Raw genomic sequence first — 26,221 nt, 5'->3', positions numbered from 1 at the left:
TCAGATGTTCGGTTCATAACCTCTGTAAATGTACCTCCTTTATAAGAACTCAATTTCTAAGATTTTTGAATGTGTGAAAAGGGGAGTTCCACAGTACAATCTACCCCTTATCTCAAGAACGTCTCCACTTGCGGTTAGCCTGCTGACGATGACAACCGTAACACAATGGTAGAGCACGTACGCTTACTGACACTCTCCATTCAGTCATTCCTCGCCAGCTGACCACAATATCTGTCAGTAGTCGGGTATAATTAAACGTTTGTGTGTGTGAGAGTGTGTATGGGAAGAATGGGTGTCAGTGTATCACTATGTGATTGTGTGTGTCAGTGCGCACGCGAGTGTTTGTGTGTGTCAGTGTGAACGCACGCGTGTGTGATTGTGTGTGTGTTTTTAAATAAACACTGAGACTCAGCATGTAACCTCTGCATTACCCAAAACACCCACACATGCAGAGAGAGAGAGAGAGAGAGAGAGAGAGAGAGAGAGAGAGAGAGAGAGAGAGAGAGAGAGAGAGAGAGAGAGAGAGAGAGAGAGAGAGAGAGAGAGAGAGAGAGAGAGAGAGAGAGAGAGAGAGAGAGAGAGAGAGAGAAAGAGAGAGAGAGAGAGAGAGAGAGAGAGAGAGAGAGATAACCACAAAGTCCTCACATTTTTTGTTTTCTTATTTTTCTGCCACAAAACACATCATCACAAGCTGGGAAGTTACAGACAACCTAAATCAGTCGCCATGTCAAAACTACCCACACCATCATAAGTGAGAGTAATGGTTCTCAATAACTCCACTTACTCTGTTACACATGTCGTATGCATTTAGAGCGCTTGTTTCCCTTTGTTTACAAGTCAGATCTTGACTCAGCGCCCTGCCTCAGTTGTTTAAGATTCTCACAGTATACTTTCGAGGCAACGTCACAGTTACTTTCTAGGTAACCCTGTAACAATGTTTTGGTGTGTGTGTTTGTTCTGTAAAAACCAGTCTTGATCTGAGAACGTTGTCCGGTTAGGAATAAAGGTGTTCCTGTGTTTGTAAGTGTTCAGAGTGCCTTGAAGAATGAGGAACATATGAGCTTGCGGCGATCGTCATTTAAAAAAAAAATTACGTCGCTTTCTTTACCATATCCCCACCATCAACAACAGTGATAGTTTTGCATGCATGCATCACATCCGAGTCCAGCATCGTTCTCGGTTCACAATCGCCTGATCTGCTCATCTCCCTATCACTGGCAAGACAGCTTGAAGAGCTAAGGACAAACTCTGCAAAACAGTTTTGATGACTTATACTACATGACTGCCCTGGCTCTACCAGCCTGTCTCTTTCCTCTGTGTGTAATCCCTCTGCGCTTCTCATTGCTTCTGGTTGAGATTCTTGTCTGTCTTCGATGATCTGTTTGTGATGAACCTCATGGTCTCCTGCCATGGCACATTTTCCCTCTACCAGTGTTCCCACAGCAACAAAATCGCCATCCTCGGAGTGACCTTCAATTTCCACAAAAACTGGGTCAAGTTCGTGCACAACGTCCACGCTACTGATTCCACTCAGTTTCGCTGCTGTGTTCTTCCTCTTGCTCCTTTTCTTCTTGCTCTGAAAGCAGAAAGCAGACAAACATTTTATGAGTGCTTTCAACGGACTACAACACAAATATCAGGCATCAATTATTATAAAATCTGATTCAGTGCTCAACTTACACACTCCTACTACTACTGCATTCAAAATGTTTACATTTAATTATCATTCAAATTCAACTGAATAATTTAAAAAAAAAATTTTTGTTATTGTTGCTGGGTTGTTTCTTTTCTTTTTGTTTGGGAGGGGGGGGGGGGGGGGTGGGGTGGGGTGAGGGGGGGTTGAGGCATGCCAAGTTGAATGTAATCAAAGGTTTATTTTTGCACACTTGTTAATAGGAACATGAATTCAGAAACAAGTACATGTAGAATTAATTCTAAGTGTGAACACATTTTTTTTAAAACATCACTTCCTGAAATGTATACCTTGCATGTTATCTCTGTACGTGCAGCCTGTTTCTTATTGTGAAGCGCATGATGCCCCTTTAGTTTTTGCTGAAACAGAAGACAAAAGCCTTAGATTTAAAATGTGAGTCACCATGTATGTTAAAGCCTCTGTACTGTCTTTATGTGATGGATTGAATACAGTGCAGGGTTTTATTTACTAGTGCGCCTTGCGCCATTGGCGCATAACATCTAAAAATGTCTCATTGGAATTTCCTTCAGTGCGTCAAAGGGCGCGCTGAGATTACGTACCACTGCACCACCCCATGCACCCCTTTTCACGGGAGTAAAGTGTTCGGAAAGACCTAAGCAAAAACGGGCGCCAAGCCGAGCATCTTGCGAGTTTGTGAAACGCGCTGTGATTGGCTTTTTAAATGTAATTCATCAGTATTCAACCAATCCTACTAACTATCTGTACGGGACCGATCTGTGCTTGCGCGTTTACCTCTGTGGAAACTGTCAACACAAGCGATATCAATCGAAACACAGACCCACATAAAGAACCATTATGTCCCATTGGAATTTGGTTGAGGGGGGACAAATGTCCCAACTCCCATTGTTTTTTTCTTCCAGGCTAAACCCTGACAGTGCATTATGAAACAAGTCGCGTAAGGCGAAAATACAACATTTAGTCAAGTAGCTGTCGAACTCACAGAATGAAACTGAACGCAATGCCATTTTTCAGCAAGACCGTATACTCGTAGCATCGTCAGTCTACCGCTCATGGCAAAGGCAGTGAAATTGACAAGAAGAGCGGGGTAGTAGTTGCGCTAAGAAGGATAGCACGCTTTTCTGTACCTCTCTTTGTTTTAACTTTCTGAGCGTGTTTTTAATCCAAACATATCATATCTATATGTTTTTGGAATCAGGAACCGACAAGGAATAAGATGAAAGTGTTTTTAAATTGATTTCGACAATTTAATTTTGATAATAATTTTTATATATTTAATTTTCAGAGCTTGTTTTTAATCCAAATATAACATATTTATATGTTTTTGGAATCAGAAAATGATGGAGAATAAGATGAACGTAAATTTGGATCGTTTTATAAAAAAATTTACTTTTTTTTTACAATTTTCAGATTTTTAATGACCAAAGTCATTAATTAATTTTTAAGCCACCAAGCTGAAATGCAATACCGAAGTCCGGGCTTCGTCGAAGATTACTTGACCAAAATTTCAACCAATTTGGTTGAAAAATGAGGGCGTGACAGTGCCGCCTCAACTTTCACGAAAAGCCGGATATGACGTCATCAAAGACATTTATCAAAAAAATGAAAAAAACGTTCGGGGATTTCATACCCAAGAACTCTCATGTCAAATTTCATAAAGATCGGTCCAGTAGTTTAGTCTGAATCGCTCTACACACACACACACACACACACATACACCACGACCCTCGTCTCGATTCCCCCCTCTATGTTAAAACATTTAGTCAAAACTTGACTAAATGTAAAAACACGTAGGCCCCCAGTCTACCAACAGAAACAGAACATATATATAACAAGAACTAGTTTCGACTTTACAAGTCTTTGTCAGCACAAGTTACAAAAACAATAAGCTAAAAAGAAGAGTTGACAGAAAAGAAAATGAAGAGAGTGGGCACAGAAGAATACAGACAGAGTGTAACATGCCCTAACCTAAAAAAGAACCTTGCAACCTATCAACACCTTGTGTAATAATAATAATACAGACTTTCAGAGACAATTTTAAAAAGCCTTCATTCACAAGAAACCCATCATCATACCATTTCATATCGGGCCAGCTAATCAGGCTTCTTCTCCTCTTCTTGTTCGTGGGCTAAAACTCACACGTTTTGTTAAGGGGAGGCACTGGTGTTAAAAGTGATTTTTTTTGCTTCTTAACTCTTGGGTCAACAAATGTTTCAGAATTTAAGTACTCAGTCCATCTCCTGAGAAAATGAAAAAAAATAAAAATTTGGACCATCGGTTGCCATGGTAGCAATCCAAGATGGCCGCCAAACTGCCCCTTTTTAAAACCCTAAGGCTTTTTTAAAACTGCATGAAATTTTGTTTTGATGCTTGTTATTTATACTTTAGCACAATGCCGAGAAACTGATAGAGTCGTTTTTTGATATCTCAAGTCATTTAAAAAATATCAGTGATGAAAGTGAGTGATGTTGAGTTTCATGAAAAAACGCCCCCCAAAACGGTATAACTTCTCAATAAATATTTTTTTCAAGAAATCACTCTATCAGTTTCTGCAAAATAACACACTCAAGATGTATGCAAAGTTTCAACAACGCAAGTTCATTAGAAAAAAAGCCTTAGGCTTTTGAAGTGACAAAAAAGTAGTTTTGAGAAAATACACAAAACGCGAAGAAAATGTATTTTTTGTACACAAACGTTTATGAAACATGTAACAAAACAACACTAACAAAACAACAAGTCTTGCTTAGTTCCACAAGAAAAACAGAAACTAAATTCAACAAAATTTAAAATAACAACACCCAGTGTTCTGCAAGCACCAAGGAAACTGTTCGAAGGTCACAATGATCAACTCTCATTCGTTATGTGCACGCTGCGTAAAGTATGCCCATCCATAACTCCCAACTTGTTATCAGTGAAGCCTTTTATCTTGGACCTCTTTTGGACTTGCTTTGAATAATCAGGGAGTCATATGACAGTGTCCTTTACTTTCTATACTACAATATTTGGGTTGACTTCTGTGAATGCCTTGCAATGCCATGGGTACTTTGAAAGCTCCTCTCCAGCTTCCACCTCTGCATCTGTATAGACAACATCAATTCAAAAATTAATATGTCTATGACAAACTCAAATACTGCTATTCACATTTTCCCCCCCGTACACACACATTTGAAAAAAGGTATTGTAATGTGATAACACGATATTTGGGCGCATGCTTATGTCAGTGCTGATAGTCAAGCAGTGAACAAAAAGATGTTGACAAATTATGTTAAGGTAGCCGAGGCGGTGCTGGTCTGGTTTACAGCTATTGCACTTACATTGCATGCAGAAACCATAATTATGGTCTGCATGGAATGTATGCCCACAAGCAATGTTCACTCACTGGGCCATGTGAATGCATGTTTGTTTGTGCCACAAGAAAACTGTGATCACAGGAGGAAGCTATATATAAATATGCTCGAGAAAATAAATGAGGAAAGAACAGATGTTTTGCCCCAACACTGACAAACCTTGTGACAACCAAGCTTCACAGTAGCAGCACATAACTGACTAAATTTGCATCCTATTCAGTTTCTTTGCATCAAAGTGTTGTTACTTAGATTCTGTTCTTCAGCATAAAACACACACACACACACACACACACACACACACACACACACACACACACACACACACACACACACACATAACCAAACAAATATATAAACTTCTACATGCTTGTCAAAAGAAGAAAAAAATACAAACCTACTACCATCTTGCTTATCAGCTGCTTGGAATCTTCCCTGCTCTGCTAGAGCTAGTATTCACTGCACCAGATTTCCCAGGAGATGCAAGTTGCACCATGGCTGAACATAGTCATTTTTGTATTGATTGTTCTTTTTCTAAGCAGTTTATTTGCTTTTTTCAAGAGAAAAGATATATAGGGTCTGCCTTCCCGTTGCCATAAATGGCAAACTCCGTGTTGTCCTTATTAGTTATTGCCGTACACATTCCGCTCCGCAACTCTAAAATAAGTCGTGGCTCAAAACACTCATGGCAACGTGCTTCAAACGTACACCACCGGTGGTGATATCTTGCTCCATCTCAGCTGTTGCAAGGGAAGCAGCATAGTTTCCAGCCAATTTTCATTCTGGACGAAGAGGAATGCACAAACTTGATCTTCCGATTCGTTCCTAGCAATAGCAGACGACACTATCGACTCGCACTTTCTTTTTAAACTTCTGTCACGCCAGCCTCTGCAACTGATCTGATTTTAGTCGATAATTATCTCCTTTGCGTGTCAAGCACTGAAATCGGGGCAAAACGTGTGATAAACTGAAGTTTCCACAAAGATATCCAAGAAAAATCGCAGCTGTAGATGTTTCACATCGCCTTTGGCGAGACCTGGCGGAAATCAAGAATATTGCATTCTGGGAAGGCCGAATCGAACCGAACGAGACCGAGCATAAACGAAGTTTAATATCCGCGATTCGATTGGTCAGTAGCAAAAATTGTTCACACGGAATCTCCCGGAATCTTCATCGGTTGTCTTCGGCTCATTGGAATGTCTTCTAGTTGCTGTTACTAACGGCGCGAAATCTGTAAACGGAAATTCCCGTTGTCCGCGGTATGAACTGATCGTAGCAAAGAAAAGACAACTCATTCCAGTCATGCTAACGTGACCACCGTTGACGATGTGTTTGACTCACATTCACCTCTCAAACATACGCATTTTTTTGCTGTTTTGTGTTTGTTCAATACACAATTGCATACACATACATTGTTCATTTAGCCGTTTTGACCGTTTATGATTAATTCTGATCTAAAATCAGTACATCAGTGTAACCAGAAGAGGTTCAAAATCCAGAATCAGAAAGAAAACGGAAATGACCAGGGAACAAAAAACCCACTTTTATCACTGTGGTGTAGGACCCTTTTTACCCCGCCAGCAAAGGCTTTAATACAGTGTGACCACACAAAAATGCAACCCTCAAAAATGTTAATAACTTCTACATCGGGTGACCAAATCACTTCATATTTTGGGGACATAAATTTCAGCCAATGCATGACCCTTCCACAAAGTGACAGTTTTATGTTTTAAAGGGTCTGACTTTTGTGCAATTTGAAAATAAGTTGCCAAATTCGGTGATCGACTCGACAGTACGGGGTTTGAAATTGAGCGGTAGCCAAACTAACCCAATTTAAGGCCTCCAGATTGTTACCTTTGGAGTAATTCGAATGTCAAAGTATACCTTAATCAACATTAGACAACCAGTGACTTGAATACAGGAATTAAAGGCAAGATCATGGCATTTTCCATGGATGAATGCGTTTTTGTCATTGATGAATTTTGGGCGACATTGCGCAAGTGTAACTTTACAACGAAGGGTTTAAATTTTCAAGTCATTTGAGTTCAGCAAATATGTTCATAGTTGTTGTGCATGAACTTCAGTTTGTCCACGACCATTCTACAAAGTTTTGAGTCTGTAGGTAAAATGGTCCGACATTTAACGTTTCTCCAAAATGTGTTCCAAATTACACGTCCGAACTTGTCATTGGCACGAATGCTTTCCTGTCTAGGGACTGCCCTGAACCTAGCTGTAACTTCTTCATGTCACCAATGATCTAAAGGGTGAAAGGGGTGATTGTGTATACTCAGACATTCAAATAATCCAAAAGGTTAAAGTCTGGAGGGTTCAAATCAGGTAAGAATTGTTACCGCTCAATGTCAAATCCCGTTCTGTTAAGTCGATCGCCAAATTTGACAACTTTGTTGTAATTTGCACAAAAGTCAGAACACTTAAAGTACAAAATGGACACTTTGTGGAAGGGTCATGCATAGGCTGATGTTTATGTCATCCAAATTTAAAGTGATTCGGGAAACAGACGTATAAGTTATTTAATATTAGCATTTTGGAGGGTTGCATTTTATTGGGTCACCCTGTACTATGATACTGAATGTTTTAACATTATCTCGAGGGAACCAAGCAGTGAGTTCGGTTAGTTGAAATTAAAATTTGTTTGAGATTTTAACCAATCCGACCGAGTGCTTGGGTCCTACCCAACAGACAGTTCATGAAATAACTCTGTCAGGATTTTTAAGCGATGTGGCAGAGTAAGATCTCCCTTTCCCTCCCCCCCCCCCCCTCTCTCTCTATCTGTCTGTCTCTTTCAGTGTCTCTCTCTTTCTCTCCTCCTCCCCCACCCCCTCCCTCCAGGTAATACAGTGTTCTAGATGATGGAACTTGTAGCAAAGACCTGTACGTGTAGATAACGCGTCACCCATGTCTCACTTTTGTTCTCCAATGTTCCCAATCATACGTTATTTTGTTCCCACCAAGACTGCGTGACGTAGAAAATAGATTTGATGACGTTACCCGTACATGTTCCCGTACACGTGCTGAAAGGTGCTACATCTAGATCTTGCTAATACCTTAGAGGCAAATGTCTTTCCACAATCAGCGACAGTACAAGGAAAACGTTGCTCTTCATGGTATCTCAACACGTGAGTCTTGAGGTTTCCCTTGTGCCAGTATTCTCGATCACAGCCTTCATACGGGCAGGGGAGGGTTGAAACATTGGTGTGATGTGATCGCTGATGAATGTTCAGCAGGTGCCGCTTGGGAAATATCTTGCTGCAGACATCACATAAGAGCTCTGCAAAGAAAGCGATAATATACAGTGTCCTTTGAGACCTCAAAGAATCTGAGAAAATCAGGTCTTAACCCCTTCACTGCCCAGCACGTACTAGGTACGTGGTCATGTTTGGTTTGTCATACGCCCATACACGTACCATTTACATCAGCACTTTTCAGGACATTTGTGAAAACTAAATGGGAGGTAACCACTGTCCAACTTCTTGTAGGGGTTTAAACATAGTTCTTTCCCATTGACCGTTCAGATAAGTTAGTACCACATGGTGAAAACTTTTTTTGACTTTTTTTGTCCAATCTATAAGATTCAAAATGGCGGCGAACGTCGGACATCAACTCGTAGACCTGTTTTCAAATGATACAGTGTTCTGGAAGCTCTACAAGAAGTGATTTATGGATTACCACACAGAAGAATACTGTTATGGGCTGTAATGTGAGTACCTGATGTTTGACACCAGTTTTAGCTGTGTTTTCTGCGGTTTTACGTGCTGCAGTGTACGTGTGTGTGTGAAAGTTTGGAAACTGTAATTTAAAAAAAAAAAGGTCATTATATCGATTTTTACTATGACAATCACAAACAAAGTCTAATGATCATGTTATCACATAATAGCCAAGGGTGTAAGCAAACCACATGCCAAAGATCTAAGAGATATCTCAATACATGATCGAGCAGTGAACAGATTAGTGAACCTACCGAAGAAAGCGAAAATTTGCCCTGGCACACAGCAATACCAAAATGCTGTTATACTGTGGCAGTGAAGGGGTTAAAAGGGAGGGAGTCTTAAAATTGAGATAAATTTACAGAGGTTAATGAACAGATAATCTGAAAAAGCAAGGTCTTAAAAAGGGGGTGGTATTAAATTGGGGGGTCTTAAAAGGGGGGTTCAAATATTTTAAAAACTGCAAATAGTATCGATACCTTGTTATATTTAGTCAAGTTTTGACTAAATATTTTAACATCGAGGGGGAATCGAAACGAGGGTCGTGGTGTATGTGCGTGTGTCTGTGTGTGTGTCTGTGTGTGTGTGTAGAGCGATTCAGACTAAACTACTGGACCGATCTTTATGAAATTTGACATGAGAGTTCCTGGGTATGAAATCCCCGAACGTTTTTTTCATTTTTTTGATAAATGTCTTTGATGACGTCATATCCGGCTTTTCGTGAAAGTTGAGGCGGCACTGTCACGCCCTCATTTTTCAACCAAATTGGTTGAAATTTTGGTCAAGTAATCTTCGACGAAGCCCGGGGTTCGGTATTGCATTTCAGCTTGGTGGCTTAAAAATTAATTAATGACTTTGGTCATTAAAAATCGGAAAATTCTAAAAAAAAATAAAAATTTATAAAACGATCCAAATTTACGTTTATCGTATTCTCCATCATTTGCTGATTCCAAAAACATATAAATATGTTATATTCGGATTAAAAACAAGCTCTGAAAATTAAATATATAAAAATTATTATCAAAATTTTTTTTTCGAAATCAATTCAAAAACACTTTCATCTTATTCCTTGTCGGTTCCTGATTCCAAAAATATATAGATATGATATGTTTGGATTAAAAACACGCTCAGAAAGTTAAAACGAAGAAAGGTACAGAAAAGCGTGCTATCCTTCTTAGCGCAACGAATACCCCGCTCTTCTTGTCAATTCCACGTGCACTGCCTTTGCCACGGGCGGTGGAGTGACGATGCTACGAGTATACGGTCTTGCTGCGTTGCGTTGCGTTCAGTTTCATTCTGTGAGTTCGACAGCTACTTGACTAAATATTGTATTTTCGCCTTACGCGACTTGTGTGATACTAATGCAAAAAATCCAAGAGACGTGACTGGTTGCAAACCCCGTAGCAGGAGGTCCCATCATTGCAAGTATGGCAGTTAGATCCTGTTGACTTTTCCCCTGAATAAATTGACTTTTAACAGTTCTTCTGGACCGATTCGTTATCAGGGGTGGGACTCTTGTGATAAAAAACGAGGAAATCCCTTTTTTCTAAGGGGGTTCGGGGGCATGCTCCCCCGAAAATTGTTTAAATGGTACATTAAAATCTGTGCAATCTGGTGCATTCTGAGACTAAAATTCAACTCGTTTGGATCAGGTAAAAAAGACATTCTCCTCACTCCCCTCCTCCCCCCCAAAAAACAACCAAACAAAACACACTTTCACACAACCATGGTAACATTGTAATGGTGCATACTAACGTAATGAACCATGTATCCATAAACCAATACTGGCAATTGTATGATCCAAGTGACGCCTCAATGCATTGTTATCAGGAGTTTTCAGTCAGCACAATTTAACTCTCAAGCCTCCAGTGTTCTGTTCCATCTTCACTTCTCTCCATATCATTCAGTCAACAAGTTATAGATACTGTGTTAAAATGGGACGCGGAAAAATAGATTACCCCAGCGGAATTCATAAGTTGTGTTCGCAGAAATCCGCGGAAAAGTCCCACCCCTGGTTATTCATTAACTCATTGTCTCCCAGGTACGGATATATCCGTTACCCACTCATCTGGCTCCATCTGACCAGGTACGGATATATCTGCTCAGACTGTTAGCTTCAGTCGCTTCCTGTAATGTCGATCTAACGCCTGCATTCCAGCGCGTTGATACACAGTTACTACACAGTTACTACAATTCTGAGTGACATGCTGCAGCACAGCTGGTCTCGGCTTAAAAAAACTTAGTTAAAAAACAAAGGATTACTGTACTCACCGATACAAAGACGACACAAGACGATTACGAAGCTTCATCAGGAAAAGAACACAAAAGACAACAAAAAGCAGACGCAACACGGAACGAACAGGGTTTGAAAGAAAATGGAGGGGAAACACACAAAAAAACAACTTGATCAACATAGGTGGGGTAGAAAGTGTTAAGAATGAGTGTACAAAAAAATCCATGCTCAGTACATAAACACCTTGGTTTTACCAATGACAAGCAACTGCTTTATTCAGAAAAGTTGAGAAAAACAACAACACACACTGTCTTCAAGTAAGTGCAGACACGCTTGCACACACACATCCGGTTGTTTAAGTTTTAACACTTTCTACCCCACCTATATTGACCAAGTTTTTTTTTTAGCCGAGAACAGCTGTGCCGCTGCAGCAGGTCACTCAGAATTGTAATAACTGTGTACAATAACTGTGTATCAACAGGCTGGAATGCAGGCGTTAGATGGACGTTACAGAAAGCAACTAACTGAAGCTAACAGTCTGAGCGGATATATCCGTTCCTGGTCAGATAGAGCCATATGAGTGGGCACGGATATATCCGTACCTGGGAGACAATGAGTTAAAGGAGAGCTCCATGTGCACCAGCCAGTGATGCATACATTCATCAGACACAGGATCACTTTTATTTTCATCTAGTAGATGATTGATATCCTACATGGTTCTCCATTCAACAACAACAACGACAACAACAACAGAAGAAGAAGTAGCTTCAAAAAAGAGAAAGAACTCCACAAAAACTGTTAGCATACTTTCTTGCCATACCCCACCCCAACAACAACAATAACATGAAAGCTGTTCATACTACAGTGGTACCTGTGATGACAGGACACCCTTGGGACCAGCTAAACGTGTCCCTACATTGCAGGTACCACTGTAGTATGAAAAGCTTTCATGTTATTGTTGTTTCATGTTAATATGTGACAGGGGAGGCTACCGCTCCTTTCACGGCAGACTCTGCACCCGAGTTGTTGGCCTTTAAAAGTCAACACCAGTGGATTGTAGAATTCTGTTTGTGATGGGGTCTGGTGGTTTCCGATTGTCTGTATGTTCATGGAAACCTTCGGGTTTGCATAACAGTTTTTATAGGGCTAAGAAATTAGCCCTAACATTTTCAATCCTGTTTGATTGCACTTCGCTTCCCGAGGTGATCGTAGTGTTTCGGCACTCGGTTACAATAATTATGCTTTCATGCAGGTGGTATATTTTGGTAGAGATGATAGACAAAGGGACCCCAGAATGTGTCCTTTTAAGGGAGGTGTCCTCTCATCAGAGGGCCACACATCGCAGGTACCCATGTACACGCATGTAAAGCACACACGCTCCGCACAAAGGGCTAGGCCAGGGAACAGGCAACACACAGAAGTCTACCTTGTAGATGAGCTTTGCTTTTGTGACCTCGCAGCTCTGTCCACTTGCCAAACACCACGCCACATCCTTCTTCTGTGCATTTATAACCTGAAACAGAAACACCTCTAATGCACGTTAAATACATCACACATAATAATTACCCAGCCACATCCTTCCTCTGTGCATTTATAACCTGAAACAGAAACACCTCTAATGCACGTTAAATACATCACACATAATAATTACCAAGCCACATCCTTCCTCTGTGCATTTATAACCTGAAACAGAAACACCTCTAATGCACGTTAAATACATCACACATAATAATTACCAAGCCATATCCTTCTTCTGTGCATTTATAACCTGAAACAGAAACACCTCTAATGCACGTTAAATACATCACACATAATAATTACCAAGCCATGTCCTTCCTCTGTGCATTTATAACCTGAAACAGAAACACCTCCAATGCACGTTAAATACATCACAAAAATAAGTGTGCAACTATATCAATTAACATGAAACAGAATCACCTCTAATGCACATTAAACACATCACAAAAATAAGTGTGCAACTATAACAATTAACATGAAACAGAATCACCTCTAATGCACATTAAATACATCACTTATTATTATTGTGCATTTATAACCTGAAACAGAAACACCTCTGATGCACATTAAATACATTGCAAATACTAATTAACATTATTTGACCTTGTTACAATGAGTGTAGTGTCATGACCTAAAATAGCCTTCTGCACCACACTCCAGATCCGCGCCGTCAGAATGCAAGGAATTAAATGTCATGTAATAAATATGTAATCACTATGCCTCAGTCACAAATTCTATGTTCAAAGAAAAAACAAGAAGGGCAAAGCCCATACGACTCACATGCTTGACCTTTACATGACCTTGACCCTGAACCTAGCAATGACATCATACACTAAGAACTGCTTTACACATTTTTCCTACCAAAATACATGTGACCTTGACCCAAGGTCAAGGTCATCCAAGGTCATGCAACACAAAGCTGTTAATTCAAGACATAGGAAGTACAATGGTGCTTATTGGCTCTTTCTACCATGAGATATGGTCACTCTTAGTGGTTCACTACCTTATTTTGGTCACATTTCATAAGGGTCAAAGTGACCTTGACCTTGATCATATGTGACCAAATGTGTCTCATGATGAAAGCATAACATGTGCCCCACATAATTTTTAAGTTTGAAACAGTTATCTTCCATAGTTCAGGGTCAAGGTCACTTCAAAATATGTATACAATCCAACTTTGAAGAGCTCCTGTGACCTTGACCTTGAAGCAAGGTAAACCAAACTGGTATCAAAAGATGGGGCTTACTTTGCCCTATATATCATATATAGGTGAGGTATTGAATCTCAAAAACTTCAGAGAAAATGGGAAAAATGTCAAAAATAGCTGTTTTTTAGACAACATTTATGGCCCCTGCGACCTTGACCTTGAAGCAAGGTCAAGATGCTCTGTATGTTTTTTGGGGCCTTGTCATCATACACCATCTTGCCAAATTTGGTACTGATAGACTGAATAGTGTCCAAGAAATATCCAACGTTAAAGTTTTCCGGACGGACGGACGTCCGGCCGACTCGGGTGAGTACATAGACTCACTTTTGCTTCGCATGTGAGTCAAAAATGAACTGGACTCTAACAAAAGTTCCAAGAACAAAGAAAGCCCCTTTTATGACAAACAAAAAATTCTGACAAGATCAGGACTTTATTGCTGTAGTTATAAAATGATGGTTTGCTTTCAGTTTCAAATTTTGTGAACATAAAATCTAAACAAGTCGCGCAAGGCGAAATTACTACATTTAGTCAAGCTGTGGAACTCACAGAATGAAACTGAACGCACTGCATTTTTTCACAATGACCGTAGTCCGCCGCTTGTGCAAAACGGAGTGAAACTGACGAGCCTGTTCAGCGCGGAAGTGGTTTCGCTGTGCTGCATAGCACGCTTTTCTGTACCTCTCTTTGTTTTACCTTTCTGAGCGTGTTTTTAATCCAAACATATCATATCTATATGTTTTTGGAATCAGGAACCGACAAGGAATAAGAGGAAATTGTTTTTAAATCGATTTCGGAAATTTAATTTTGATCATAATTTTTATATTTTTAATTTTCAGAGCTTGTCTTTAATCCAAATATAACATATTTATATGTTTTTGGAATCAGGATATGATGTAAAATAAGATGAACATAAATTTGGATCATTTTATATAAAAAACAAACATTATTACAATTTTCAGATTTTTAATGACCAAAGTCATAAATCAATTTTTAAGCCACCAAGCTGAAATGCAATACCGAAGTCCGGCCTTCGTCGAAGATTGCTTTCCAAAAATGTCAATCAATTTGATTGAAAAATGAGGGTGTGACAGTGCCGCCTCAACTTTTACAAAAAGCCGGATATGACATCATCAAAAGTATTTATCGAAAAAATGAAAAAAACATCCGGGGATATCATTCCCAGGAACTCTCATGTCAAATTTCATAAAGATCGGTCCAGTAGTTTGGTCTGAATCGCTCTACACACGCACACACGCACAGACAGACAGTGAGACACACACACATACACCACGACCCTCGTCTCGATTCCCCCTCTATGTTAAAACATTTAGTCAAAACTTGACTACATGTAAAAATCAAGGTCTGAAAAGGGCCAAAGTTTCAATTCAGGTTTGAAAAGTACAGCTCCAATGTACAGCGGAACATGTTTAAACCTTGATGCACTTTGAGATGCCGTCGCAGTCTGGTGGAGGTCTTGAAGGTTTTCCGACACTCCAGGTGGGTGCATTTGAAGGGGTTGACGTTGGTGTGGGTGATACTGTGGGTGCTGAGCTGGTGGTGCTTCCTGAAGGACGCATCACATCCCTCTACCTCACACTGAAAGAGACAAAAACAAAAACTTAAAAGAAGAACAGAAAAAGATGGGGATTGCGCTGATGAGTATTTGACGCATTTAAAAACTCACGGATGCATTCTTCATTTCACGACATGTATGGCATTTGCAAAAATGAATTTGTGCCGTCTTTTCTCAAATGCTAATTCTTTATGAACCCTTGACTTTCAGCCATAACATATCAAATCCAGAGCTGCTATTCTGTAATAATTGAGTATATATATGGCAGTCTAAATAACTCTTTCACAAAAAGTTGCTCTGACATGTATGCAAAACTCAGCATGCACAATACTGCTCTGTGACACACTTTTTTCTATGTAGTTGTGTGCACCTTAAACATTTAAAAAAAAGAAGCTAGGGCGATCCCTGAAATGAGATACCTCAATTTTACCTCAAAAGTGGGGGTTGCGCCCTATAAAACTAAGCGCCTAATATAGTCCCGCAAGTATGGTACATGAGTTTAATACCAGTTGTGCCACTTCATCTGCTTCATAATTTAAAACTGTGCTGGCAGATTATTTCTTAAAGACACAGTCAGCCTCCCGTAAACCATCACAGACACTGTCAGGCTTTTACACACAGTACAAACACCCTTTCATTTAAACACTCACCGCTTGAGAACATCCTAGGTGCCCTCCGTAAAGAGCAAGGAATTTTCAAAGAATTTATTTTTGAGTGGTTTATCTTACCCCTGAGCCATCGTGAACCCGTATGATCCAGTTTCCTTTCTTTCACAATTTAGTCGTCAGTTTGTGATTTCAATGCGACTGGCTGTAAGCTTATCTGCAACAGCACATTATTGTGTACCTCTCAATCTAAAACGCAACAAACGGCTGCAAGTCACATGAACTAGAGCGGTGTGGCGGTTGACCGTTCAGAGGAACTGGCGCTATGCAGAACCGTCGTCTGCTACGAGAAAGACGTTTTGCTTGACACGTTTCCGGGCTTTTTCTTTTTTCAAACTTTCAAAACTTCGAATTGTACATGTACTGATTTTGTCTTGATGAAAAAAGAATTCTTTTATGATTTAAGAATACATGTATTTGTGTAACAAGCTGTCAATTTATTATTTAGATTTTAAGTTAGGTCTAGCATCAAAACGAGGCACCTGATAGTCCGTTCGGATAGTCCACAAAAATAAATCCTTTGAAAATGTCTCATTCTCACAGAAAGCAGCCAGGATGTTCCAGTTCGGTAAGCGTTCAAATAGAAGTATGCTTGCACCGTATGTAGATGCTCGGTGAGCTCACTGATGGTTTACGGGAGGCTTACTGTGCCAATAACCTTCACCGTGCTTCCTGGATGACCCAGAACCTCACAAAAGTGTCAGTATCTCTGAAAATAGATATATATATATATGGGGAAGAATTTGAAATGGTGTCGAATTCTTGTGACACAAAGGGCAAAATTACAAGTGAGCAGAAACAATTTTTATTTCCTCTATAAAGTTTATTAATCCATGCAGTATGTGTTCACATAAATGAAAAAGGAATATCGGCAAACAGTCTGAAGTGGTAGAGTGTCAAAATAAAATACAGAGCTGGTTACACATCACCGTGTCACATCACAATATCTATACTGTTGTTTTCACTTTAAGGTTTTGCAAATTTGGATTCCATGCAATTATTCTATGCACAGCCAAGTATCTTCGCACAAAATCTTGTCCAATTTGATGAAGTTTCATCAGTGTCTCATGAGTCGAATCTTGGAGTAGGTTACAGTTTCACCAAAGATGCTGCTGATACACAGTTTTTGACATTTTTTAACTGATTTCACACAGATTTGCTTTTTGCTTTTCATTATAAGTGTCTTGGGTGTCTGGAAATGTTTTTTAAGATAATATAATGTCTTTACTATGTACATAAGCAATATTTTTTTCTCAAATCTCTGAGTACCCTGTTTCTGGTTTTGCCTGTTATCGGCAATTTACTCCCTGGCACTTACTATAAAGTTTGAAAGCATAAATGTGCAAGGATTCAAGAAGTATAAACTATCAAATTATGATTTTTTCATACATATTACCTGCAGCACACAGACATATCTTTTTTTAGGCCGCTGAGTATCAAGCCCCACTGTGGTGCTGGTTACCTGTTACCAAAAACACTACTTCTCCCTGCTTTCGGGACAGAAAATGTACTGCCAGTACCCTAATTTTATGTTGAAATGTTAGGAACAAGGTTGCTTGCATAGTTCACCGCCGCATGAAGGGTTGCAGTGAGTTGTGTGAGAGAAACAGTAAGTACAGTGTTACAGAATGCCCTGGAGTAAGTTACATATCACGAAAATTGTCCATTTTCATAAGATTAAGCAAGAAAAAGCTTTCCATCAGTCTAAATAGCTGATTAGAGTTATTGCAATTTATGGTAGCCACAAATCTTGGTGCACTTATATATATACAATGTATAGATATATATATTTGTTTATTCATTATAACAGGGTATAGCGAACATAATACTTCATAAAGAGAAGAACGTGTCATTTCGCTGAGACAAACGGCTGACTCAGAACCAGGGTACCGTGTTAATCTGTAGGTTACAAGTTGAATGAATATAAGGGCATGAAAATATCCCCATTATTAATCCAACTGTTAACTTCATAGTAATCAAAACAGCATTTTTAGTCTTTAAGGCATATTATACATGCAACGTGTAAGGGTAATTCAGAGAAAAAGTTATGTGCGTTTTAAAACATCATTTGCAACATTCCATCTTTTATGTAAGGAAAGTATTAAGCAGATTAAGAACAAAGCATTTTGCAAGGCACAGTTATCTTACAACTTGCAGAAGAAAAAAAATCATTTTGGTCTTGTAGAAAATAAGACAGAAAACGTGTCAAACATGTACACTACAAGATTAGCAAGTATCTTCCAAGCTATTTCACAATCTACAGAGTAAAAGGGAAAAAAGGTCAGCATCAAAAGAAAGAAAAAAAAAACAAGCTAGACCACAATCATTTGCAAAATAAACTATCAGTTTCAGTGTCAAGAGTTGTGCTATTCAGCAACAAAAGCTCTGGCAAATGGTTGACATGTTTCTGCAGGCTTGTTCAAAAGGTATAGTAGATGTTTCGTCCGTCATCATGAAGAACAGCACTGTCCATCTTCTCCGCTATGTCCTGGAGAGGAATTTGATACTCCTCGACAAATGAGAGGGCATCACTGAATTTCCAAGCTGCTCCCCATGGTTTGAGATAGCGTCCAGAAATGACCCCTCCTTCTTTCTGTGTGACCTGTGTAAATGAGAAGTGAGAATAGCCAAGTGTTACTACAGTGGTGAGGCTCTACATAGGATGCACAAATACTCTGTAGGCGGAGAAGCAAAACTGGCATAGCAGAAATACTTGAAATTAAAATTTGCATTTGTAATAAATGGTCTTCACTTATTCCGTCGCCGAAGTTAATGAGTCTTACACATATTTTTCTTCATCCTCACCTGTGCCATGTAAATGACAGCTGATCCATTCTTCTTTGGCACCTTCACCTTAATGAAATCCCCTGGCTTGAGTTGAGCTTGTCCTTGGTTAAGGTAAACTGAGTTCAGTACTGAATCATGTGCCTATGGTTGTTTGGCAAGTAACTTCACTGGTTACAAATTAAAAATGCACAGAACAATCACTAGCTATAGGTTCATGAAATACATACAACAAATGGTTTGTATTGCATTCTACTTTCCAACTAAAATCTCTGTAACATTTTGTAACTGGATAAAAGGGTATTGTTTATAGTTGGGGAAGTTGTAACTGAAGCATACCAGTAAATTACGTAGTCATATTAATAATAAGTCAAAAGGATACGAATGAAAGAAGAGGAGGTGCTGTTTAGGCCTCTGCAGCTCTGGGTAAGCAAGCAACAAAGTGGTTTGGCGCCCAGACGTTTGCTGCTGCAGCAGTTCCATGTGTTGATGTCCACATGACTCCTGGTACAAAGTTTGGAGGTACTGCTGGCCTTCGTGGGTGGACAATCCTGTGCAAATGAGGTCTCACATTGAAACCTCCATACTGTGGGTAGATGGAGTGGATTGTAGTGCCAAGCACGCTACTGAGAGCATGCAGCTCCCACATTCCAGCATATGTTCCGTTTTTCGTCCATTGCAAAACTTCTCCCTCATATATTTCGCGGATTACTGCTGGTGTCAAGACTTGCATGGTATACTGTGGCGTATATGTAGCATAGAATTTTGTGTAAGGCTTTCCTGCCTGCAATCCCACACTCAATGATGCATCGCTGAGATAGAACTCAGCATTGAGCGCGAGCTCACAGGCCAGCCTGATCCTCATCTCAACATGCTTGTCTTCCGTTCCAAACGCAAACAATGAACCTGCCCGCAAGTTGTACTTAGCACTTGAAGACGGCTCTGCTGTGTTTTCTGAAAGAGTGTAATGAGCTCATATCAGTTTCACGGTAAAAAATATAAATAAAACAAAATCAACAACACAAAATATACATACCCTTCTCCCCTCCCCAGCGGGAAAAAAACACACACCAAATCATTGTCCAGTAGAATAAGGTAATTGGTTTCTTTCTCTTTTCTTTCTGGTCATTGTACATGTTCCCATAGCTGAAAACTCCAGTACTACAGCCTTGTGTATTCCAGATTTAAAATTGTTCGATTTTAGTCTTAGACGTTTCAACAAGCAGATTTTACCAAATCTATATTAAAAATGGGGGCAGCCTGGGTACTGTAACATACTGAGTGTGTGTGTGTGTGTGTGTGTGTGTGTGTGTGTGTGTGTGTAATAATTTTCTTTTATTACAAAGAACAATCACAAAAGGAACGCCTAGCAATTAAACTCTTCTCTATCTCCCCTTCCTCTACCCCTCGACCCCACCCCCCAACACACACACACACACACACACACTCTTACACAGACACACACACACACAGACACACACACACATGCCGCGTACATGACACTGAGCATCAGATTGTGGTCACAACAGCGAACAGTGCACTGTGTTTTTCTGGCTCTGTACCACGCTCGCCTTTCACGCAGTACCACCTCTCTCACCACTCCCACCACCACCACCCTGCGCCACCCCCTTCCCTCCTCCTTGGAACTGCGGCAGGCTCCCGTCCGTGGAGGCAAGGAAGATAGAGAGTGAAGTGGTACTGACAGTGTGCACACCGCGAAAAAAAAAAATCGACACTGGACAGTACTGTCGCCAGCAGCGTTGGTTACCTGCAGCCGTTGTGTCGTGTAGTGTAACGCGCTCCGTGTCAGTCAGCAGATACATAACTTTAACATCTTAAATGGGTAAATCTGTCAGCTACACGAAATACTTTGAGTTTTCTGTTTAATCCTTCTATTAACTTTGCTCTCCATTCGAATCGCTCGATAGCAGGCATCTTTGCAAGCCGGAGCGCGTTACTGACACCAACTTTGGTGTTGGGTAACCCATTCGTAGGAATGATGGTCGAGATGAATTAAATCACGGAGAATACTCAAAATTCTGGGCATTTTCAACTGAATCCATTTCACTATAGGCCTACCATCACGCTACCCAAAGGTTAATAGAGTGGAAAACTACTCTGAGCGTGGGAGTTACCGACACGTCTGATCTACGTTACACCAGTGAAATGTAACTAACTCTAATAGACCACATATTGAATAAGTATTTACAGTTCCCTGAAATACATGTGACTTCGAAGACATTATATCGCTCATTACAGTGCCTTCGCGCAAATGTAAAACTTGAAAGCGAGTGATAATCCACGACAGCAAGGTCTCGTTCCGGAGTGCGTTACAGTTCACCGCATGCTTCAATCAAACATCCGTGGTATGGTGTATGTAACCAACTTCATTATGCATAATAAAACACATTTAATGCAACCTTCATCCAAATACTGGCACAAGGGAAAGCAGGAGAAATAAACAACAACAGGAAAACCTGTGAGCAGAGGTTCTATAAATTCGTCATTATTCTTGGTCGAGCGAGTTAGCCTACACGAAGAACGTAATTTCGAAATCGCGTTGGAAACCAACTCCGTCGATTAAGGAATTTTTACCATTAAAAGAGTGAATGGAAAGAAAGATGTGGTGTTACTGATTTTGTTTATCGTCAGGAAAAGCGAGGGAACGGGGGGAGGGGGGGAGGGGTGTTTTTTTCAACTGCTTCGAGATGTAAGTTACTTACACCAAGATATTGACACACCTTCGTCTTTGAAACCAACGCCTTGCAAAACCATTTTCGTGGTTTGAACTTAACGAAACAAAGAATAATAACCAATACCGATTTCCTGTTTTTTACAGACTAAAAAAATGAAAGAGACAGAAATCATGTATTAATACCTCTTAGTTTGTACTCCTCAGTAAGTTACATACACGACGAAAACAACCACCGTTGTGTTCCGTAACTACCGCTGTCTGCCACAGTGTTTTTTCGTGTAAGGTCAAGATAAAGGCGAGTGCGTTTAATACTATTGAATAACGAAGAAAAATAAGACAATTACTTTAACATAGCGACAATCGAGCGAAAAGTTTTCTGACGACAGTAAGAGCGCGTTTCCCTACACTGAGACGACTGTACTGGATGTGGTGTTGGTAACTCACGCCTACAAGTTCAGCACGTTCATGTGTAAAAAGAACAAAATGCGTGTCTAACGTTTCAGTTTGCATTCTGTCTTTCCAAACTGTAAGCTAAATTAAATAAGTGAAAGAAACAAATACAATCACATCAAGTGCAGGTGGGCGTTACGCTACACGGTATTCGTTTGGTGTTTGTAACGAGCTCCGGGTTCGGAAATACACTTCTTCCGTTATTATTTATTTTTCATAACTAAACTCGTGTTTTCCGAGTTTGAATCACTTTCTGGATTAAACAAAATTAAAATCATTATTATTCGTACAGGTAACAAAGAAAACGACGAAAACCCCTTGAAATGAACATCGGCAAATTTTGCCGGACTTCAGAACACGAACCAGTCATCAAATTGTGAAAACAAATCACCGACATCAACCCATAATGTTTTTAGAACAATAATATTATATTTTAATACAAGAATAACCACACAAAAAGTGAAAGAAAGCAAAAAAACAGTGATTTTTTAGTAACTGGAGGGCGTTACATGATGCCCAAAATGGTATCAACTTACCTTCCGCATTTTCGGCGCTGGGTGCCGGGTCACACATCGTGGACAGCAAATGAACCAGAAGATAAGTGGATATTAACATGTTCCAAACTTTTCGCGGGAAAAAAATAGGCAAAACAAAGCGATGAAGTATAACCGAAGTACGAAGTCTCGAAAATCGGCGACACGAAAAAATAAAATAAGACCGAGGAGAACACATCTTCATAGTAATTTCCGTACGATATCATCATGAATGTCTCTTTTTTATTTGTTTGTGTTGTCCCTTAAATTTATCGTATAGTTTTCTTTCTGCCATCGTACATCAACGCCAGACAATGCCGGGAAAGTGCCTACGTGATTTCTGACACGAAAATCTAACGCCCGCCGTGACCCGAGAATATGTTGCAAAAAATAATACTACAGGCTACAGATGTGGTTTCAAGTGCTTGTACTGTGAGCTGAATCTTTTGTGCGCGTGTTTCAGTTTCATCTACTTGATTTTGTCTGTTAGTGTGCCACCTAGTTTCTTCGAAGTATACCTACCCAAGTAAGTGTCACAAAATGGCGGGCAAAATACTCGTGATTTTTGGGCAAATTCTGCTTCTCATAGCTACATTCTTCCCACCAAACCATTTTAAATACCATCAGCTCTTTCTTTATTCATTACTGTACACGTTCCATGCACACAACAAGGAAAACAACCTCACAGTCAGACAGAAAATACGTTTGAAGTGGCTGACTAGGCATTCGACGCCATTTCAGATTCTCCCCCATATATATTGGGAGTTTTTGATGTAGAATTCACGTAATCCTCAAACACTGTAGGACCCTCTCCTCCACCACTTTCTGAAGGATTGTCATTGTACACAAAGAATTAAACAATGCAATGGCTTCATTTGAACTGGGCAGTCCAGATGATGTGGGTCATGGGTGAGCCATTTGAAATTAAAGAAGGAATTTAGAATGTTTATCCGTATACGGATGGCATAGGTCGTGCATGACCTATGCTCTGCACTTATCTGGATTCTGTGGGTCATGTATGACTCACACTTTTTACGTTAAATCCTTCTTTTAAGGTATGGGTCGTACACGACCCACACTATCCGGACTGTGTAGTCCAAAGCGTGATCTGGTGAAGGTTAACTGGGGTCACAATGACTCTAAGTGATCTGCATGGGTTGACATAAAACAAGAGCTATTTTGTGCAGCATTACGTTGCTAAAATGTGTATGGCACCTGAAACAACACTGGGTGCATTTCATTTACCTTGTAAGGGCGAACTACATCCGCACTGTGCTGTCGCTTGAAGTGCTTCTGGAGGTTAAACTTTTGTGTGAACACAGAGCTACAGCCATCTGCCTCGCATCTGAAACCAGCAGACATTTACATCTAACACTGAATCTTTAGCTAGACTAGGAATGACTAACGATAACTACAAACAAGTTGCATAAGACAAACTTACAACATTTAGTCAATCTGTCGAACTAACAGAACAAACTAAACGCATTGCATTTTTTCACCAAGACAGCTTCGTCAATCCCCGCGGCACACGGAAATTGCTCACTTTTCCCATGCAACACAAAGTGAAACTGACAAGCCAAAATAGCGCAATAGCGTATTGCAGTAAGCAGGAAAGCGCGCTTTTCTGTATTCTTTGTAACTTTCTGAGCTTGTTTTGAATACAACATATTACATCTATATATGTTTTTGGAACCAGGAAATGATAAAGAATAAGATGAAACCATTTTTGGATCGATTTCTTTGATTATAATTGGAATACTAATTAACCTATTTTCGTTAATTGTGATTACATTTTAAGAGTAAAAATGACATTTATTTATTTTTAAAGAAGATAAGATAAGATAAGATACGAAAATGTTAATGTCCATTTTCATTTTACACAAACATGGACATTTTTCTTTTGGCCCCACGTCGCATTTCCAAAATGACAAACATACGATCATTAAGCATAATCAAACCTAAATACACCATAGTGGTACCTGCGATGAAAGGACACCCTTGGGTCGTCAAAAGTGTCCCTACATTGCAGGTGGCCTCTCATGACAGGTATATTTTGATAGAGATAATAGAAAAATGAACAACAGAAGGTGTCCTTTTAAGGGAGGTGTCCGCTCATCAGATGGGCCACACATCGCAGGTACCACTGTACTAAGATTAACTTATAACATGAGCATTTAAACAATGAGCATCATTAAGATATATCTTAATGATGCTCATTGTTTAAATGCTCATGTAATATCACAGTCACTGACGCTCATAACCACAGTGCATGCAAACAGTTACAAATAAAACATAGGAAAAAAATAAAACAGCTGAAACAAATCTCACTCAAAGAAAAATTTATCTTCTGCAGGTGTCTGATTGTGAGCATTCTCCTGATGTCGCAAGAGGTGAGCTTGTCGACAGTAGCTTTTGTTGCAACCAGGTTCTTCGCATTTAAAAGGCCTCTGAAAAATAGAGAACATCAACATCAACGCTTTACTGTACTCTCTTCGTTTAACTTTCTGAGAGTGTTTTAAATCCAAACATATCATATCTATATGTTTTTGTAATCAGGAACCGACAAGGAATAAGATGAAATAGTTTTTAAAACGATTTCGGGAATTTAATTGTAATCATAATTTTTATATTTTTAATTTTCAGAGCTTGGTTTTAATCTGAATATAACATATTTATATGTTTTTGGAATCGGAACATGATGAAGAATAAAATAAAAGTAATTTTGAATCGTTTTATAAAAAAATAATTTTAATTACAATTTTCAGATTTTTAATGACCAAAGTCATTAATTAATTTGTAAGCCACCATGCTGAAATGCAATACCGAAGTCCGGCCTTCGTCGAAGATTGCTTGGCCAAAATTTCAATCAATTTGATTGAAAATTGAGGGTGTGACAGTGCCGCCTCAACTTTTACAAAAAGCCGGATATGACGTCATAAAAGACATTTGTCGAAAAAATGAAAAAAACATCTGGGGATATCATACCCAGGAACTCTCATATAAAATTTCATAAAGATCGGTCCAGTAGTTTATTCTGAATCGCTCTACACACACACACACGCACAGACACAGACACACACACCACGACCCTCGTCTCGATTCCCCCTCTATGTTAAAACATTCAGTCAAAACTTGACTAAATGTAAAAACACCTAGTTCGATCATCACGTACCATGCTTGTATGTGTGTGTACTGTCTGTGTGATAATAAAGTGCAGTGCAACCTCATTAGATTTCATGAACATATGAAAGCATATACAGTCTTTTGTTCTGGGTACCAATCCAAATCAACCACTTGAACATTGCAAAACACAAACTGTCCAAAACGATATATAACATTTCTAAAAAAAAGAACCTGATTTTAATTTGTGTGCCAATGTTTGAGCTGGATCGCAATCATGTTGTAATCGATTGCTAACTGATGCGCTTCACTTCAAATATCAATACAAAATACAGGTGGATAATATTAATAGTGTGGACACGCCCTTCTTTCCTTCTGTTTACCTTGACAGTTCGAGTTAAAAGTAATAAAACAATACATTCGTAACATTTACATTGTACTGTGACCCTAGCCCTGTTCAGTAAACACTCACTTCTCCAGTATGAGTCCTTAAATGAATAATCAATCGATCCTTTCTCTTGAAGTATTTGTCACAGCCTTCTACAGTACAGACATGGACTCGTTCGTCGTCCGACTCGAACAACACTTGCGTTAGAGATTCAGATTCAGACACGTGAATGTCGTCGGCCATGCTGTCTCTCATTAGTTGCTTGGAGTAATCGCCCATGGATAAACTACAAACCGGAATACTGTCAAACAATT

At 39.6% G+C, this 26,221-nt stretch overlaps 1 protein-coding gene across 1 annotated transcript; it reads right to left on the bottom strand.

Moving 5' to 3' along the window:
- Positions 1-836: 836 nt before the first annotated feature.
- Positions 837-26,169, bottom strand: LOC138968903 (transcription factor IIIA-like). Its single transcript, XM_070341577.1, has 8 exons — positions 25,992-26,169; positions 24,728-24,846; positions 23,645-23,744; positions 15,133-15,295; positions 12,401-12,487; positions 8,082-8,305; positions 1,984-2,052; positions 837-1,576 (listed from the first exon to the last, which is right to left on the bottom strand). Exons 1-8 carry the CDS (start codon positions 26,160-26,162, stop codon positions 1,091-1,093), a joined length of 1,419 nt encoding a protein of 472 aa, XP_070197678.1. The 5' UTR covers positions 26,163-26,169; the 3' UTR covers positions 837-1,090.
- Positions 26,170-26,221: the final 52 nt, after the last annotated feature.

Source organism: Littorina saxatilis, linkage group LG6 (assembly GCF_037325665.1).
Source record: "Littorina saxatilis isolate snail1 linkage group LG6, US_GU_Lsax_2.0, whole genome shotgun sequence".
In the NCBI taxonomy this organism is placed as follows: domain Eukaryota; kingdom Metazoa; phylum Mollusca; class Gastropoda; order Littorinimorpha; family Littorinidae; genus Littorina; species Littorina saxatilis.
Note: the sequence above shows the minus strand (reverse complement) of the source record. Positions and strands in the feature narration are given on the sequence as shown.